The sequence below is a fragment of the Bidens hawaiensis genome, unplaced genomic scaffold, assembly GCF_021521415.1.
Source record: "Bidens hawaiensis isolate Kalapana, Puna unplaced genomic scaffold, B.hawaiensis_p1.1 tig00020037_1, whole genome shotgun sequence".
In the NCBI taxonomy this organism is placed as follows: Eukaryota; Viridiplantae; Streptophyta; class Magnoliopsida; order Asterales; family Asteraceae; genus Bidens; species Bidens hawaiensis.
In genome coordinates, this window is record NW_027493049.1 from 88,921 (window position 1) to 108,020 (window position 19,100).

Sequence of the window (19,100 nt, forward strand, 5' to 3'; positions counted from 1 at the left end):
CCAAGATTATCAAGATGATGAGGAATGGACTAAACTTTGAAGATAAAGAAGATAATGAATGAAGACTTGGACTAAACTTATAATGCTTTTTAATTATTTTTTTTTTTAAATTTTAAACTCTATTCAGCAACTTTGTATTCGTTAGTTTCACCTAACACGTGCCTATTTTTGTTTTTTGAATTCAATATGTGGTACTCTAATACGCTCTTATACAAGCTTAAAATACACATTTTCGTTTTTTAGTTTTTATTTACAATGTCTACACATAATTAAAAAAAAACAAAAATAACCGAACCGAACCCATAATTAACCGGAAAACCGAATGGTTTGTATATTCAAATAACCGATTACTTCGGTTTCGGTTTGGGTTTTGTCTAATAACCGAACCGTGCTCAGCCCTATAATATAGATTCCATCTATGCATTCTTATGGGGTTCTTTATTAGAAATTTAACATACCAATCTCTACGAGATTTTTAAAAACATTGGGGTCAAGAGACCCCGGCCCGGCGGCCCACGTAGTGTGGGTCCGCTCATGGTTGTTATCCCAACAACAACTCATGGCAAAATCTGCTCTAAATTTTCGGCATAAAAATTCATTTTGTACATAAAATAAGTGATCATATATACATCCATGCATGCATTTCCAGAAATAAACGATAGGCTAGCAAGCAATATTGTAATATGATTAGTGGTGCACCTTTCAAATCCTTAATTGCCATTCATTCAATTAATCTTTATAAACTCATTAACAAAACCCCCTTATTTAATCTGCATGCATATACAATTCATCATTAACTTCGAACCGAATTAATGGAGAAACACAAACCCTTGATCATCTTCTTCACCACATTTGTTTGCATGATTTCAGCCGCATCCGCAAAGTATTGTTGGGACGCTGGTTGGGCCATCAGTGTGGTCAACAATTGCCATGAAAGAGTTCAGGTTCATTGCAAATCCAAAGACGACGATATTGGCTTGAAAGACCTCGGATTACATGAATCTGTTGATTGGAAGTTCTGTGAGAACATTATTGAACCGAGTACTCTTTTCTTCTGCCATGCATATAAAGGTAATAAAGAACAAGTTTTTGATGTGTTCAATTATGATAAGATCAGACCGCATTGTTGCGAGCGTGACAAAAATTTAGAATACGGGAGGGTCAATTGGCTGCTTAATGAAGACGGGATTCATTTTATTGACCGGTGTGGTGCTGTAGATAAGGATGTTAAGATGCATGACTGGAACAATAGAGCACTACAAGAAGAAATCTGTTATGACCCTGCCTTCCTATCCCGACGACATATGTCGTCGTCATCAGAATAGGGTTTGACCAGATTTCATTTATGACCAACTATAACCCGGTGACATGTTGTCAGGATAGGTTTAGCAGGAATTTTGTGAAAACTTATCCTGGTAACATGTCGTCATGAAAAAGTAATTACTTTTTATTTTTGAATTTCTTTTAATGTTAGTAGAGGGAAAATATTGATTTCTTTTATTATGTAACTATTGATTTGTTAGGTGATGGGATTATTGAATGGAATGAAAAAATTGTTAGTGTTTGTAATTTATTGGGCTTGAAAGTTGGGGTTTTCATAAGTGGGATGTTCATATATAAGTACACATTCAATATAAACTTTATCATTCATTTCTGGGTTCAATTATTTTAGCGTTTATGTTTGATTTAAGAAACTGTTAAAGCTGCTTGAGCTGATTTTTTTTTCGGGGTTTCGGGTTGTTCGAGTTGGGGCTTAATGGAACCTAACCAAGTACCCATTTTTACCCGTTATATATCACACATATATGACCAAATTTACAAACTTTTATCAAGAAAATACAAGTTTAAGTTATAAAGATTATTACTTTTTTTGTCGTCCTCTTCCACCTTCCTTTAAAGGCTGCAATCAGGGCTCAAACCAGGTGTTCCAGCTGCAGCAACAATTTCCTCTTCTGATATAACCATTACAATATCACAAATGAAATGAAAGTGCGTTTATCGTCAAATTGGTCGATATGGGTCGTGTTTTATCTCAAATCAAACAGCCTCCTAAGTTGTCGTCATTAAAGTATTTGCATTATTAAGAAAATGAAAATGTCTATGTTCGTTTATGATTGTACGCTAATAATATAAGTGAATGGTTCATGAACGTAAACAAATGATTAAGTAAACATAGATGAATGAATATAGTTGAGCTAACACCAACTAAAAGTAAATGTGAAGTTGTGAACAATAATGTGCTGGGCTAGTTATTAAAACAAGACTATATTGTAATTGGACGAAAATGATTAAATAAATATATCATAATATTAATGAACGTAAACGAACAAACTTTAACAAGCGTAAACCAACAAACACAAATGAGATAAACGAACAAAGATAAAATGTACAGGCGTACAGGAACATAAATTAACGAACGAGACATGGGTCATGTTCGTTCGTTTGACTCTACGAACAAAAACTTTATTCATATTCCCGTCTCACAGTTCATGACCGGTTCACCGAACATTCAATTCATTTGCAACCTACTTGCCACCTCTGCACCATATGATATCGCATATGCGTGTGACAGATTTAGAAAGAAAAATAAATCTATTGTGCCTCTGCTCTTCAAATATTTTTAAGATACTGGTCAAGTTGTTGAATATGAGCATAAACATCTCAGACTTCATACTTTAGAATCACATAAACATCTCAAAACTTTGGATACTGATGTTCGGGTATTTTGTATATATATTAGCGTATTAATTATGTAGTTTTATTGAATATATTGTTAGAACTTTGGTACTTCATACGTGCTTTTGTATTTCAGGTAATTGATCGTTAAAGATTCTAAGTTGGAGACCAGTACGAGCATGGAATGAGTCAACTTAAATACGATAATGAGTCAATTAGATTGAATAGATATCATATTCAATCTAACCAAACAGTTATATGACTAATTATCTAGCAACTGGTAACAGATCGTTCAGACCAACGTAAACCTAAACCGACCGAACACACAGAAATACTAAATATCAATAATCATATATCAATCATCAATAACAAAACATAAGTATTCTTAATCACATGAGAAAAACTGTAAATGGTTACAAACTATACATCTCGAGTGCGATTCTAGGAGATGTAGGATGGCCGGGACTTGAAAGTTTGTTGTCCCTGCACTCGTTCCTGTGGAACAAACGGGGATGCTCCGTCTGAGATGGAAATTTGAAAAATTTTAGCCCGATAGTACCTCGAGCAAACGGGGAAATTTGGAAATTTGGAAATTTGGAACAAACGGGGATGCCTTGGCCTTCATTATATTTTAACCCTGTGTGATGAAATCCAGTTCGTTATCGAGTTGTATATAGTCAGTTGTTGAGCATAGTACACAATGTACGTATGTCTCGGTTTAGTTGTAAATATGTGTTTGTCAGAGTTGTATAATTATATGCTTCAGTGTATTGTCTATTAGTAAAAAAAATATAAAAAAATGGAGAAAAAGACAAAAAGATGTATGTTTATATTCAGTTATGTATTCTGTAGTTCGTTGAAGTTCGTTTAAAAAAAAGTCAGTTCTTATTCAGTTATGTAATTAGCAGTCTGTTTATTTTTTATTAATTGTTTGTGTATTTGTAAACTGGGTTTCATTCACCTTAGTCACTAAATATGCCTATTCCGCACCCAACCTAAGCCTCAGCAAAACCCTAGTCCGAGTCTTTATGCAACCGGTGGGTAATGGGTGGAGATAAGACTGACCTGCAAGCTTATTAAGTTGTAACTCATATTTGGTATTTGAGGGCAGAGACATATACTGGCACATCTTTTGCTAGTCCAGATATTAAACCGAGAGGAGTGTTGATAGTGTGAGGGGTATGAACATGTATGCCTTAACAGGAAACAAAGTACACTCGTCTGGGCGGCTCTATTGTTTTTATAATATCATTTAACCTTATTTGTGGGATGTCAATCTAGAAAGTATCAGTCTGGAAAACTGGGTATGACCTTAAACCTTACTAGTATTAATGGCGATAATCTGCATACCTATGATGGCGGTTGATGTTTGCTTTAGAGTTTGCTTGAGGGCAAGCAAAAGATAAGTGTGGGGATGTGATGTTCGGGTATTTTGTATATATATTAGCGTATTAATTATGTAGTTTTATTGAATATATTGTTAGAACTTTGGTACTTCATACGTGCTTTTGTATTTCAGGTGATTGATCGTTAAAGATTCTAAGTTGGAGACCTGTACGAGCATGGAATGATATATCGGGAAGACCGAAGCATTATTTGATGTCTTGGGAAGTGTTTCAAGGATTCGGGAAGAGTATAGATGAGTGATCATAAGCCGATGCTAAAACTGAACAAGATGGGTTGACAAAATGCGACCTTAAAGTAAAACGAGCATATCCTGAGCTAGAAAATGAGTTACGGGAACCATATTATATGAATTTTGGGTTTCTCGACGAGAGGAATCTGAAAATGAGGTTTTATTATGTCGCGGTATGCGATGGGATGGTCATATGGCCATCGCGTACAAAAGACGGGAAAATTAGGTTTTAAGCATATTTTTCATTCTAAACAACCCTAACTCCGTTTTTACGAACCAAAGGCGATTTCCAGCAGTCCTATAGGCGATTTCCACTATCCTAGATCGTGTCAAAACCTCCCGCATGATCCCTATCATCCGTATCGAAGATTTGATGATGTCTAGGCTCGGCTAATCTACTAAGCTTTACCAGAAGAAATCAAACACACATTTTGCATAGTATAAACAAAGCATTTTTTTGATACATAAAGGAAACACAATTATTCTACTAAGCTTTACCAGAAGAAATCAAACAACAATATTTCGTGAATAGATCTCATGATTAATGCATGTGTCTTTTATTGATGCGGAAACAAATTAACTTAAATTTGGCAAAATGAAAGCAATTCCTTGTCATTCTGAAATATTTCCATATGCTGTGTTTCTAGATTCACCTGCGCTACGATACCATCTCCATTTGGAGTATCCATCAATACACAGCTACTCATGCCCAAAAATCCTAACGGTACACTTGCAAATGTTGGCTTTCCCCCTCCGAAATCGATCTTAAAATAAGGGAACCCACACAAGCTTGAACACCAATAGGACCTGTTGACAAACGTTTCTAAATCTTCCTTCCCTAAACTTGACAGATTCGAAATGTAGTCTTGAGAAGCCTGTTGCAGACTCGGGAGTCGGTTAACTTCCATCTTCGCTTTCTGTATCGCTGAAACCAACGCACTTAACGAAGTTTCACTTTCGTGCCGGGTCATGACAGACATAGTTGTGACCAAATTTCCAAACGTGGTCTCGGGCAGCCTTGGGACAAACTTATCACGCAGATTCACCGGTATAAATAATAAAGATGGCATAAAGGAGATGATCTTGAACTCGTTGCCTCCACCGCAGTTTTGTAAATTAGAGAAGTCAATACTTGGGCTCGTGTAGGATTATCGTTTATAGATAGTTTCGATCCACCAAACTCCGCCATCCCTAGGACCTTCTTCTTGAGCTCACTTAACTTTGAGTTGGGAAACACGAATTTTCGGACGGCACGGTTGGCAACGCTTGGATTTAAAACCCCAGCAGCTGGTGGAAGAGAGTTCTCGGTGGCAGATTGGGATTGAATAAAATGAGGGTTAAGTGCGAGTACTTGTTTGTGATCAGTGGAACCATAACGTGCAACTGAAGCCCAATGACTAGCGAACGAGACAAGGCTGCAGCCGTCACCAATTTTGTGTGACATAGACAGTGCCACACCCATTCCACCACAAGCAAAGTGATTAAGTTGAACCGCTACAAGACTCGTGCTTTGAGTAGAGTTTTGCCACACCATGCCATCTGCAAAAAGTTGGCCAACACTGGCATACTCTTGGCTTATAAGTTGGCCCTTGTCGATATGGCAGTCGTGTTTGGCCTCAACAAACACAACTCCCTCGTCTTTACAATCAATGTAAGGTGTTGTTGGGGTAATCAACCTGCCCGCAAACGGGTAGTATCGTGTTAGGCTCTCTGACAATGATTTCTTCATCTCCCGGGTTTAAACTGCAATTTTCATTGTTTGGGTAGAAAAGAATAAGCGGAACATAGACGTGTGACATGCATTGATCAAGCATGGAAAGATCATAAGTACGGAGATGAGACGGTGTTGGAGATGAGGGCTTGATTGTTTCTCGAGAAATAATGGCGTGGAGTTGCCTTGATCTTCCGAATCGTAGGATCTTCCCGATCATCATCATTAACTCGTAAGTTCGATCTAACACACGTACTGTTTTTATTGTTTTAAATCAGCTTGTAGTGGTAAATACTAAATAGTATGAATATATAGATAGATGTAAGTACATACCGAAAATTTTGGATCTGCATGCATGTGATTGAAAGTTGACTTGTGATGTGTATTATTATTTCTTGGAATCCCGAGATATTGATGTTAAAGCTGAGGGGTGTGGGGCCTCTAATGGGGGCTCCAAACAAAAATATTATGACGTGTGGCAGAGAGAAAAACTGGATAAGGGGGGTGTTGGAGCCCCTGTTGGAGCCCCTGGCCCTGGTGTGGAGGGGCTCCAGCAGGGGCTCCAACGATTTTTTTTATATTTTTTTATAAATATATTCAAGCAACGTATTATTAAAAAAACTAATAAATTATTAAAAAAAACACACATTAATAAAAAAAACACATTAATATCTAAAAATAAAATAAAAATTAAAGTACTAAAAAAACATTATTCTTATTCTTCGGCTTGGTCTTCTTCGATCAACCTCTTTCGGATACGTTCCTTTTGCTTTTCCATTAGCATTTGATCGACCGGATTTAGGTTACTGAAGTCTCTAGTAAGAAAGTCCAAATCTCTCATTCGACTTTTTTCCTTTTTGTCATTAGAGACCACCTCCTTGGTTTTGTTGAATTTATTGAGGGATTCAACAAGATTGGCGATGTTTACGGCTTCCCCCTCAGCCGGTTTTTTCCCCTTGGCGTCCCTTCCCAATGGCCGCCTCCTCGGCGGTGAAGACGTTTCCTCCTCCGCAATGTTTAGGTCGACTCCAACGCGGCAATCCGACCCGGTTGAAGTGCTATACGCTCCAGACGAACTAGTTTTAGTCCGTTTCGGCCCTACTTCCGCATCAACGTCCGGCGCCACCAGCTCAACCCACTTGGAACACCTTTTCAACCTCTCCCACAACTTTAAATCGTCCCACGTCTTCACCATCCCATACCTTTGCAAACACTCCTGCTTCCACTCTTCGACCGTGAAATTGTAAACCGCCAAATCATTACTGCCACTTGGTCTCATACGACCGCTGTTCCTGTTGAAAAGATTAGTAAACAAGCCGACAAATTTTCTGATTTCGGACCACCGACCCGAAATCATATCGGCGTTCCGCTCTGTACTCCCAACGAGCGTATAGAACGTCTCCCTAACCTTTGTCCAAAAAATCTTGCTCTTTTGGTAGTCGGCTGCAAAATGAATAAGTAAATTAGATTTCCATTTAACTTTTTTATTTAACTTTTTTATTAAAAATCATTTTTAAAAACGTTAAAACAATTACCGCAACGCCGATCCTCATAAATGACTATCCAAGCCCGACACAAGGCTTCCTTCTCATCCGATGACCACGGAGTGGCTTTCCGTTTCGTCCTCGGAGTCGAAGCCGGTCCCGACCCGTCCGTTGCAACTTGTTTTTTCCGGTGGACGCGTCTTTTTGGTCCCATAGCTTCACCGTGTGATTCTTGTGTCTCCGGAACAACAAAGTTAGGAGACGGTTGTGTGTTGGATGGTTGAAAGCCGGATGATTCTTGCGGCTCCGAATAAAACATCGGTTGGTGCGGTGACAACCATAAATCGTCGTCAATATAATCTGAATCAAGGTTTGGGTACCAATTTCCAGCCATTTTTTTTTAAAAAAGTTGGGAAGATGAATTGATTTTGGGTGAAGGTTTGAAGTTGTGGTGATTGATATGGGTGAAATGGGGTATTATATAGGGAATTTTTTTTTTTTTTTTTTAATTTAATAAGAGCCCAACGGCTCTTTGTATAAAACCAAGACCACTTTACCAAGACCACTTTAATGCTTACAAGTTACAACCCCCTAAGTCATTTTGTTCAAAGATTTATCTTATTATTGTAATAATGTTATTTTGTGTTAAAAAGGTTCATAGTATAGATGAAAAGTATTTGCAGTTCAACCCTGACAAGACCATTTCAACCCGTTTCATAAAGTGACTAATTTCAACCTAAATTCGTTTTGACCTATTACTCGCCTGCCCGATAAGGGTGTGCATGGGTTGGTTTGGATCGGTTTTGGCCCAAAACCGTACTCACAAATCGGTTATGGTTAAGTCGATGATGACTAATGGTTTTAGAAGTTGAACTGAAATTGGTCGTGAGATGTTTGGGCTTGACCAAAATAACCCAAAACAATGCTTTACTAAATCTCCCGCAATGTAATTGGGGTTGAAATGTTTTAAGGAATCCTTATAATATCCCAGCCATGCAATGGTTTTACTAAATCTTCAGTTATGGATTGGTTAAAGGTAGCGGGTTGGGCCGGTTAACCGTGTTTTTACTAATTTGTGGGTCGGTTCGGTTTTTTAAAAAAGTCAACCAACCCATCAGTTTTTGGTTAGGTTTGGTTATATCGGCTCGGTTATATAGGTTCGTTTAATTCGGTTTTATGCACACCCCTAATTTTGTAGTCTAGCTCATCTTGGAATGTTTCATCTTAACAGCAACAATTACAAGCATTGCTTGAGACACTGAGTCACACAGAGCCACATTATGTTCGTTGTGTCAAACCAAATAATCTTTTAAAGCCTGAAATTTTTGACAAGCCGAATATATTACAACAACTTCGATGCGGCGTAAGTTTAGCATTTCTAGGGTTTTCATGTATCCAATTTTATATACTTGTTCTTGCATATTGAGGACACAAGTAGGCAATCGAACAACGAACGAACATGTACTTTTAAACGAATGGCTTTTCTTGTTCATGTTCATTCGTTAATATTTTAAACTAATGGTTCACGAACATAAACGAACACCTACCAAAAGTAAACGTATTCCCAAGTTAAAAGTCTAATATATCGAGATCATTACATCCAGTAGTTCAAAAGTAAACAAAGATACTCGAGCAAATGTTTTTCTAAGACGAAATGCAAATTGATTTTTAAATTAATCAGTAACAAATTTATTTGAACCAATATTTAAACGAAGGAACATAAAGGAATGGATAGTTGGATACAATCAAACGGGCATAACCGAACGTAAAAGAACAAACAAGACATGTGTTTCATTCACAATGAACAAAAAGTTGTGTAATGAATGAACATAAACGAACTTCCAACCGAACATTCAATTTGTTTAGAGGCCTAACCACAAGTCATGCTATTTCAGGGAGTTATGGAGGCAATTAGGATCAGTTGTGCGGGTTTCCCTACTCGTAAACCGTTCCATGAATTTATAGAACGTTTCAAGATTCTTTCACCTAATGTTGTATCATATAGGTAGTACCATCGACTTTAATGTACTTAAACATAATTTTATTAACAATTACTTATCTGCTTTTAACTGTAGTGATGAAATAGAGGCTTCAAAGGTATTATTACAGAAGGCGGACCTTGAAGGGTATCAGGTACTCGAAAAATTTTCTTTTTAAGTTGCAGTTTCAAGTGCTAAGTTTTATATGGTGTGAATATTCTTACAGGTGCAATGTTATTGATTAAAACTCTTGCAGATTGGTAAAACGAAAGTGTTTTTAAGAGCGGGACAAATGGCAGAAATTGATGCTCGTAGAGCCGAGGTTTTAGGAAGATCCGCTATCAAAATCCAGAAAAGGTTTCGTGGGTATTCTACGTGCAAGAAGTTTATCTTGTTACGATCTTCAGCTGTACTTATACAAACTATATGTAGAGGTATACACAACTATTACCTTTCTAGCAGTACAGTTTCTGGTTAAAGTTGTTTCAAATGGGTCGGATTGACCCGCATACATTCTTTCCAGTTTTTAAAAGAATTACTTGTGATTTTGAAAACACTGTTATATCTAATCTTTGAATAGAATGATTTTGGAGGTTGTATGTAGGCTTGTAAATGAACCAAACAATCACGAACGGAGCATGCACTTGTTAGTTTGTTTAACTTTAACCGAACAAACGGTCGAACACGGACATTTAAACGAACGGGGTTTTTCTGTTCACGTTCATTCATTAATATAATCAACTGTTCGTGTTCGTTTATGTTTTAACAATATAAAGGAACTGGCATATTGAGCTAAAACTAGTTAAAAGTAATGTGAAGAGCAAAGTTTTGGGCCTAAAAGGTTATTAAAACTAGACTAAGTTGTAACTGGCCAAATTTAAACTAATGAACATTAATGAACGCAAATGAACAAATGTTCACGAACATAAATGAACGAACAGAACGTGTGTTCATGTTCATTCGTTCAACTAAATGACAAATATTTTAGTTCATGTTCGTTCATTTATTAAATAAACGAACTTCCCGCCAAGCGGTTCACAAGTGGTCATTGAACGTTCAGTTCGTTTACAAGTCTAGTTGTATGCATTAAAAGCAAACAATCTTTTAGCTAATGTTTTTTTACTCAATTCATTTGAGATAAAACACAACCCAAACTGGCCATCTAATAAGTGAGCGGATCAACTGTAACATTTTATAGGGAAAATGGCACGTCTTTGTTATGAGCGTCGAAGGAAACAAAGGGCATGTTTGAGGATTCAGAAAAACGCACGCATGCATCGTGAGAGAACTCGTTACAAATACATGAGTTCTTCAGTTATTTTTATTCAAAATGGAATGCGTGGAATGGCTGCACGCAATGCATATAATCATAAAAGGAAAACAAAAGCAGCAATTGGTATCCAGGTATTATCTTTGACTTAACATTTTTTCCGCAGAATCATACTCACTATTTTTATAACTGAATTGCAATGTACAAAACTGTCCATAATACCAAATATTTTATTTACCATTTTCAGTTTTTGTATAAAGGTGTTGGTATTTTTGTTAATTCTGGGGAAAATAATTAACAGGTCAGCCTGACCCATATGTCCCCCTTTCAAAATTGCCCATTTGGACATGAATTTGTTTTGACTCGTTACCCAACACATCCATTTTGCCACGTCTAATTTTAATCATCTAGTAAAGAAGCCTGGTCATAGGTTTTTTTCTTAAATTTATATTTCTCCATAATGAATTTGCAGAGTCGATGCCGGCGACATATGGCACGGAGTCGTTATTTAAAAACAAAGAAAGTAGCAGTTTACGCGCAGTCTATTTTAAGGAAAGACTTGGCACACGTAGAATTAAGAAGGCTTAAAAAGGTGACTCAAGATTTAATGACATCTTTCTCTTCCAAATTATTTTTAGTTACACCAAATTCTAAATATTTTTAAATATCTAATACATTGATGTGGAAGCTGGTTTTAACACTCTGTTTTTTTTGCATGCATAAATATGTATTGTTGTAGATTGCAAGTGACACTAGTGCTCTCCAAGATGCCAAATCTAAATTGGAACAAGAAGCCAAAGAACTGGCCATGCGATTGCAGGAGGAGGAACGCAATAGGGTAAGTATACTTTCAACCAAATCGAAACAAAAACCGATGGTTTCGTTTATGTTTGGTTTGAGCTCAAAACCAACCATGCACAACCGTAATGGGCATGTGATTGGGTAACTGGTCACAACGGGTTCAGTTTAAACCCGTAGGCTTTATGGTTCAAGTCAGGTTGACTCGAAACAATATTTGCTGACCTTTTTTCTGTAGGCTGAGATGGAGGAAGCTAAAAAGAAGGAAACTCTGAAGCTAGAGTCTGCTGTAAAGGAGATGGAAGCTCAAATGGTGCCTAATAACCTTCTAACAATATGTTCTGCTTCTTGGTTCACACACAAAACAGTTAAAAATATATTGCAAATTTTGGTTTTAATTTATTTTTGATTGTTTTAGGCTGATATGGTGGAAGCTAAAAATAAGGAAAATGCAGAACTGCAGTCTGCTATAAAAGAGATGGAAGTTAAATTGGTGATCTATTATGTTCCAGGAACTTTTATTTCTTGTCACATAAAAAGGATTTTTAGTTTTGACAATATTTTCTTTTTGTTTGCTTTTGATTGTTTGAAATGCTTTCAATTGGTGCTTCATACATTTCTAAAAAAATGTTCTGCTTCTTGTTTCATGATACATTAAAAATAAATATTACAAAATTTGGTAATAATTTATTATTCTAATGTTTATTTTTGATTGTCTGATCTGTTTTGAATATTTTTAGGCTGATATGGAGGAAACCAAAAGTAAGGAAAATGCACAACTGCAGTCAGCTATCAAAGAGATGGAAGTTCAGTTGGTACACAAAATGGAATTATAGTTTTGACATGATTCTTTTTCCTTTTGTTTGCTTATGATTGTTTAACATGCTTTCAAAATTTGTAGGCTGAGATGGAGGAAGCTAAAAATAAGGAAAGTGAAAAACTGCAGTCTGCTATAAAAGAGATGGAAGCTCAATTGGTACTCGCTTTGTGACACACGTAATTATGAGATCACCAACAAAAACTTGTTTTTTTTAACTTTTTTTTGTGCATCCAAATTTCTAGGCCGGCATGGTGGAAGCCACAAATGAGGAAAAGGCCAAATTGCAGTCTGCTATAAAGGAAAAGGAAGCTGAATTGGTGATTTGTTCCTTTTAATAACTCGTTCTACTTCTTAACGCACAAAACCATAAAATCAATTGCAACTGTTTTATTTTGTTTTTAGTAGTTTGATTTGGTTTTGATTTTGTAGGCTGTTATGGAGGAAGCTAAGAAAAAGGAAACTGCAGAGCTGCAATCTGCTATAAAAGAGATGGAAGTTCAATTGGTACTCGCTTTGTGACACACAAAGGATGTAATTATGAGATCACCAACAAAAACTTTTTTTTTTTAACTTTTCTTTTTGTGCATCCAAATTTCTAGGCCGGCATGGCGGAAGCTACAAATGAGGAAAAGGCCAAATTGCAGTCTGCTATAAAGGAAAAGGAAACTGAATTGGTGATTTGTTCCTTTTAATAACTTTTTCTACTTCTTAACGCAAAAGAAAATAAAATCATTTGCAAATGTTTTATTTTGTTTTTAGTAGTTTAATTTGGTTTTGATTTTTGTAGGCTGTTATGGAGGAAGCTAAGAAAAAGGAAACTGCAGAACTGCAATCTGCTATAAACGAGATGGAAGTTAAATTGGTACTTCGTAATACTTTTGATACGTAAAGCATGAAATAAGATATCCTAGACTTAGGCTTGTAAACAAACTGAACATTCAGGGAACCGCTTGGTGGGAAGTTCGGTTATTTAATAAACGAATGAACGTGAACAAAGTTTTTTAGTTCAATTAGATAAACGAACGGACATGAACACATCTCTTGTTCGTTCATATATGTTTGTGAGTGTTCATTTATGTTCGTTAGTTTACACTCATTCATTAATATATTCATTTAAATGTTTTAGGCCATTACTGTATAGTTTCATTTTAATAGTTTTTTAAGTCCAACACATTGTTGACATTTACTTTTAATTGGTTTAGCTCACTTACCGTCGTTCATCTATGTTCAGTTACGTTCGTGAACTGCTCGTTTATACAATTAAAAAACGGACATAAACAAACCCGAACACGTTCATTTTCTTAATGAACGGACGCAGACAACAAAACCCTATTCATTTAATTCTTCGTGCTTGATTGTTTGTTCGGTTAAAGTTAAACGAATGAAAGGACACGAATTTACTCCGGTCATATTCGTTCGGTTCCTTTACAAGCCAACCTAGAGTGCAAAACTTTAGGTTTTACTTAATTTTTACATTTGCTTTTGATTTGTTGAAGTGCTAAACTTTTGTAGACTGAAATGGAAGAAACTAAAAAAAAGAAACTGCCGAACTGCAGTCTGCTATAAAAGAGAAGGAAATTCAATTGGTACCTCATAATATTTTTGATACATAAAGCATACAATAATATTATTTTTTTTGTTTTAATTCGTTGAATTGCTAATATTTTGTAGGCCGAGATGGAGGAAACTAAAAATAAGGAACATGCAAAGTTACTGTCAACAATAGAAGAAGTGAAAGCTCAATTTCAAGATACCAAAGAACTGCTTGATGCTACAAAGAAAGAAATGGAGCAAGTTCGTGCTGCTGACAATGAGAAAATAGAAACTCTTACTATTGACAATGAGAAACTCAAGGTTAACTTTTAAAGTCAAATATGTCTTTTTATACAACCTTTTATAATATAATATGTTATATGCAGGATGTAGTTAGTTCATTGGAACTGGAAACTAGTGAAACACAGAAGAAGTATGAAGAGACCAGTAAGTTAAGTGAAGAGAGGTTAAAAGAAGCTATGGATGCAGAAGCAAAGATAATTGATTTGAAGCTTGACATGAAAAGGTTGTATATTACATTAAAACTTTATTATTTTTCACTTTAAATCGGAGGAAATGAGTTTCTTACTTATATGCTTTTTTATTTCGTTTTTTAGTCCTCAAGAAAGGATTGCTGACCTGGAAGCAGAAGACCAGATTATAAGGCAAAAGGTAATGTTAAAGGTCCATGTCAGCTGCCACGTCACTTTCTTAGATAAGCTATAATGACAAGTGTTAAATTTGCAGGAAGGTCATAGTGGCAGTCCTTCAAAGAAGTTTGATAGCAACTTGACACAATCCACCATAGGAAGGGAACGCGTACGTTTTTACACTATCTCTTTAATTTATTTTTCATCTAATTGTATTTTTTTCATATAGGAACTGGTTGATAATGTTATGAAAAGTGCTACACAAGATTTAGGATTTTCTCAAGGGAAGCCGGTTGCTACATATGTTATATACAAAAGTCTTTTGCACTGCAAAGCTTTTGAACCAGATATAACTACCATTTTTGATCGGACCATCCAGATGATGGGTGCTTCTATAGAGGTCTGTGTTTATATAATTTTACCTTTGACATATTTATAATTAGTAATTACTAATTAGATTATGTTATTACATATTTTTCAGAAAAGCGAAGAAATTAAACATATGGCTTATTGGCTCTCTGTCACATCTACATTGTTGTTTTTGATTCAAAAGACTTTAAGTCCGAGTCCTCCTAAACCTCAGCAGCCGACATCATTATTTGGAAGGATGACACAAGTACTCTTTGTTTCTAAATACAAACTCGTTTTCTAGTAAACTGGTCAGGTGTGTTGGGTAATGGTTGAAAAGTTTCAAGTTGAAATGGGTAGGCTTGTAACGAACCGAACAAATATGAATGGGCCTGTTCATGTTTGTTCATTTAACTTTAACTGAACACACGAACGTAGTTTTCTTGTTCGTGTTCATTTGCTAAGAAAATGAACGTGTTCCTTGTTTACACACGGACGAACTTAGACAAACATACACTAACAGAACATAAACGAACAATCATAAATGCACATTAATGAACGAAAAAGACATCTGTTCATGTTTGTTCGTTTAACTAAATGAACAAATATGATTTTCGTGTCTGTTTGTTTATTAAATAAACGAACTTCCCGCTGGATGATTCACCGAATGTTCAGTTTGTTTAAAGGTCTAATCATAGGTCATTTTATTGTACGGGGTGGTTTGGCCGCATATACTTCTGTTGATTTTTTTATAAATTTTATAAATAATCATGATTACTAAACAATATTATTACAATAATAATCTAAATCTTTAAGTTTCAACATGTTTGACCCATTTGCATGTAACGGGTGAAGATTTTCAGCTTTCTTAGTGAATCATTTGTATACAGGAAACTAAGGGGGAGAGGGGTTAATACGTCTTGAATCTCATTGAACTAAAATTGGTGGATTTATGGGATACTTTGATTTATTAGAATTGTTATTATATAATATATTTTTTAATATTTATAGGGATTTCGATCAGCATCGATCATTAGTATAGTGTGCCACGTGGAAGTCAAGTACCCAGCTTTGCTTTTTAAAAAACAACTTGCTACATATGTTGAAAAATTATATGGGTTTATTCGTAACAACTTAAAGAGAGATTTGTCACAACTTATAGCCTCTTGTATTCAGGTACCATATGTTTGTTATAAGTTTTATTGCAATTCAAACCATCATATGTTGTTGTATATGATGCTAATTTTTGCAATTTGTAAACAATTCAGGCACCGATAACATCAGATGGTAAAGTTTTTCCAGTTGAATTTTGTGATAGCATCATTGAAAGTTTCGATTGCCTGCTTGATACATTAAAAGAATGCTTTGTAGGTTATTTTTTTAAAATTTTTATTAAGGTTACTTGTATGCTCGTTGTTTTAACCATCTCAACATAATTTATTAGGTGCCAATAGTCATTATTCAGAAGATATTTTCTCAAGTTTTTTCATTCATTGATGTACAGCTTTTCAACAGGTAACTATTCTGTTCATGTCAAACTAGTTATCTCATTTCCTAGACTGTAAATATTGTAATTGCCATGTCAGCTTTCTTCTACACAAAATGTGTTGCACATTACCAAATGGGAAGTATGTGAAAGAAGGATTGGCTAAACTAGAGCTTTGGTGTTCTAAAGTCACAACAGAGGTATTCACTTAGCTTGTTTAACTTTGACCAAAAAACAATCAAACATGAACATCGAAGCGAGTGTAGTTTCTTGTTCGTGTTCGTTCGTTAAGAAGGTGGGCATGTTTGTGAACATATATATTTGTTCGTTAATAGTATAAACAAATGGTTCACGAACGAACATAACTTAATATGGATGAACAAACATAATTATGTGAACACTAATTAAAAGTAAACATGAACATTATTATGTTGGACCATTGACGAATACAGAAATTTTGAGTATGAGAGGCAAAATATGAGTCGGTCAAAATTGGTTCGATAAAAGACGGGTCAGGTAAAAACAAGTGACGATCAATAATATTAAAACCGTTATATATAACTTACAATCATGGTTATTAAATATACTAGAAAAAGGACTAAACAATACATATTAACATAAACATTCAAATTAACCTAAACGAACAGAATGGCTAACATAAACAAACCTAACCTACAAAGTATTTATAACAAAAAAAAAACAAAAGTAATCATTTAAAATTTCCGTGTTGCTTAAAAAAGTAACATAAAAGTTTTCAAACACCATTAAAATCTTGAAATTGCTTGGTCAAAGTGTTGATGGGAGGTCTCGGTAGGGTTTTTAAGTTTAATTAATTTAGTTTGCTGATATTAAACACTTTTGTTTAGTTTATTATAATAAGTAGTGAAATGGGCCTATGCATGAAAAGAATTGTGCCCCAACCAAGCCCCAAATCTCTATAAAAGTTGGGTTGAATCTTTAATAAAAGAGCATTGTGGTAAATATATACGTATGCATTCATGGGCCTGCACAACACCTTGGATCCACCTCTGTGTTGGACCTAAAAATTGATAAAACTAGTGTAAATTGTAATTATGATATTTTAAATTGATAAACTAAACAAATTGTAATGGGCTGAAGCTTTTTAATGAATATGTAAACAACCGAACATAAATGAACAAACAAAACATGTATTCATGTTCGTTTTTAGCTAAATAAATGAACATAAATGAACTTTATGTTGAAAGGTTCACGAATGTTCGTTCTGTCCGTTTACAGGCAAACTTTCACTATTTTGTTTAAAGATGGCAAGATGGGTGAGTCGGTTGGGTTGGGTAGCCGGTCAAAACGGGTCATCCTTAGTACAGAATGAAAGCACCTTTTTGGTCCAATTATAAAATTTGATTACAAAAAACAATATTATTAGAATATTAATCTAAATCGTTGAATAAAGCTACTAAGAAATGGTTATGCATTACGACTTTCACCCCGTTTGACTTGTTCTGCCCATTTGATCCGTACCCTTTTCTGTTAAGTGTTTTGTTGAACCCATCTGAGTTAAAAATAACACTAACCACTCATTGAATCAGTATGCAGGCTCATCAATGGATGAAATTAACCGTGTAAGGCAGGGAGCTGAATTTTTGGTATGTAATAAAATAAATTATATTATTTTCTCTATTTTTCAATTTCGAGTAACAATTCTTTACCTTTTCATTTTAGGTTACAAAAGAGAAATCTAAAATCACATACGACGAGTTCACAACTAAACTATGTCCTGTAAGTCACCCGTTGTGTTTTTTATATATCATGAACTGAATGCCTAACTTTAGTTGACACAGGTTCTAAGTATCCAACAACTTTACAGGCTCTGCACTTTCTATTTAAATGATAAAGATGACACACATGGTGCCTCACCTGAAGTAAGGATAATAAAAATATTATATTTGGTCATTGTTATTTGTTTACCTCTCAAACAATTAAATTATTATTGACTTTCTACAGGTTATTTCCAAGTTAAAAGTTCTAATGTCAGAGGACTCCAATGATCCTGATAGTGACTCCTATTTGGTAGATGACACTTCTAGGTATATATTAACTATATACACTGAGGATCATTACATAATACTTAATTATCGCGAGAACAGAAAGAAAATACCCAAATCGTTTAAATTCAATTCTTTTTTATACATATTAAATACAAATGTGTACGTTATGACCACCACACTAATGTGTTCGTAAGTTTTTCATAATTTTAACCATGTAGGTAATATAATCCAAACATGACTTAGTGACTTACACATGTGTAGGTTCTATATATAAACGAAATTTGTTTCTAATTTTGTTTTGTATTCCAAGAGAGATGAATACACATTCCATTTCAACCATTTTTTTTAAATATTATGGATTTGATTCATATTAAAAAAAAGTAACACATTTAGTCCCTTGCCTTGGATGGGGTTATCTTTTTCTGTTAAGTTGGTATAAATTGACCAAAATACCCTTACTCTTACAAGTATTATTCAAGAGAGAGAGAGAGAGTAGAAAGAAATCTGTTTAAATTAGGTGGTGGGTCCCATTTATAATCTACTTTTTAAATTTTTTTGTTGCCATTGTAAAGGGTATTATAGTCATTTTATTAGTTGAACAGGAAAAGATAACTACATCCAACGCATGGGATTAAATGGTGTTCCTTTTTTGAAAATCACTTGACTGAAGGCGTAATTTCTG

At 35.1% G+C, this 19,100-nt stretch overlaps 2 protein-coding genes, 1 long non-coding RNA gene and 1 pseudogene across 3 annotated transcripts; 3 read left to right on the top strand and 1 right to left on the bottom strand.

The window, feature by feature from the left end:
* Positions 1-812: 812 nt before the first annotated feature.
* LOC143559774 (S-protein homolog 21-like) lies at positions 813-1,325 on the top strand. Its single transcript, XM_077048247.1, has one exon. The coding sequence runs from the start codon at positions 813-815 to the stop codon at positions 1,323-1,325; it is 513 nt and encodes a 170-aa protein (XP_076904362.1).
* Positions 1,326-4,893: 3,568 nt separating this feature from the next.
* On the bottom strand, positions 4,894-6,246 carry LOC143559780 (akuammiline synthase 1-like; annotated as a pseudogene).
* A 2,375-nt stretch (positions 6,247-8,621) lies between these two features.
* LOC143559781 (myosin-14-like) lies at positions 8,622-13,425 on the top strand. The gene is made up of 11 exons (XM_077048252.1): positions 8,622-8,870; positions 9,403-9,512; positions 9,583-9,640; positions 9,743-9,920; positions 10,685-10,890; positions 11,229-11,348; positions 11,496-11,594; positions 11,793-11,867; positions 11,973-12,047; positions 12,295-12,369; positions 12,456-13,425. Exons 2-11 carry the CDS (start codon positions 9,409-9,411, stop codon positions 12,543-12,545), a joined length of 1,080 nt encoding a protein of 359 aa, XP_076904367.1. The 5' UTR covers positions 8,622-8,870; positions 9,403-9,408; the 3' UTR covers positions 12,546-13,425.
* Positions 13,426-16,346: 2,921 nt separating this feature from the next.
* Positions 16,347-18,223, top strand: LOC143559783 (uncharacterized). The gene is made up of 3 exons (XR_013139998.1): positions 16,347-16,420; positions 16,492-16,591; positions 17,960-18,223. It is a non-coding gene; the product is annotated as an uncharacterized LOC143559783 (long non-coding RNA).
* The last annotated feature ends 877 nt before the right edge of the window (positions 18,224-19,100 follow it).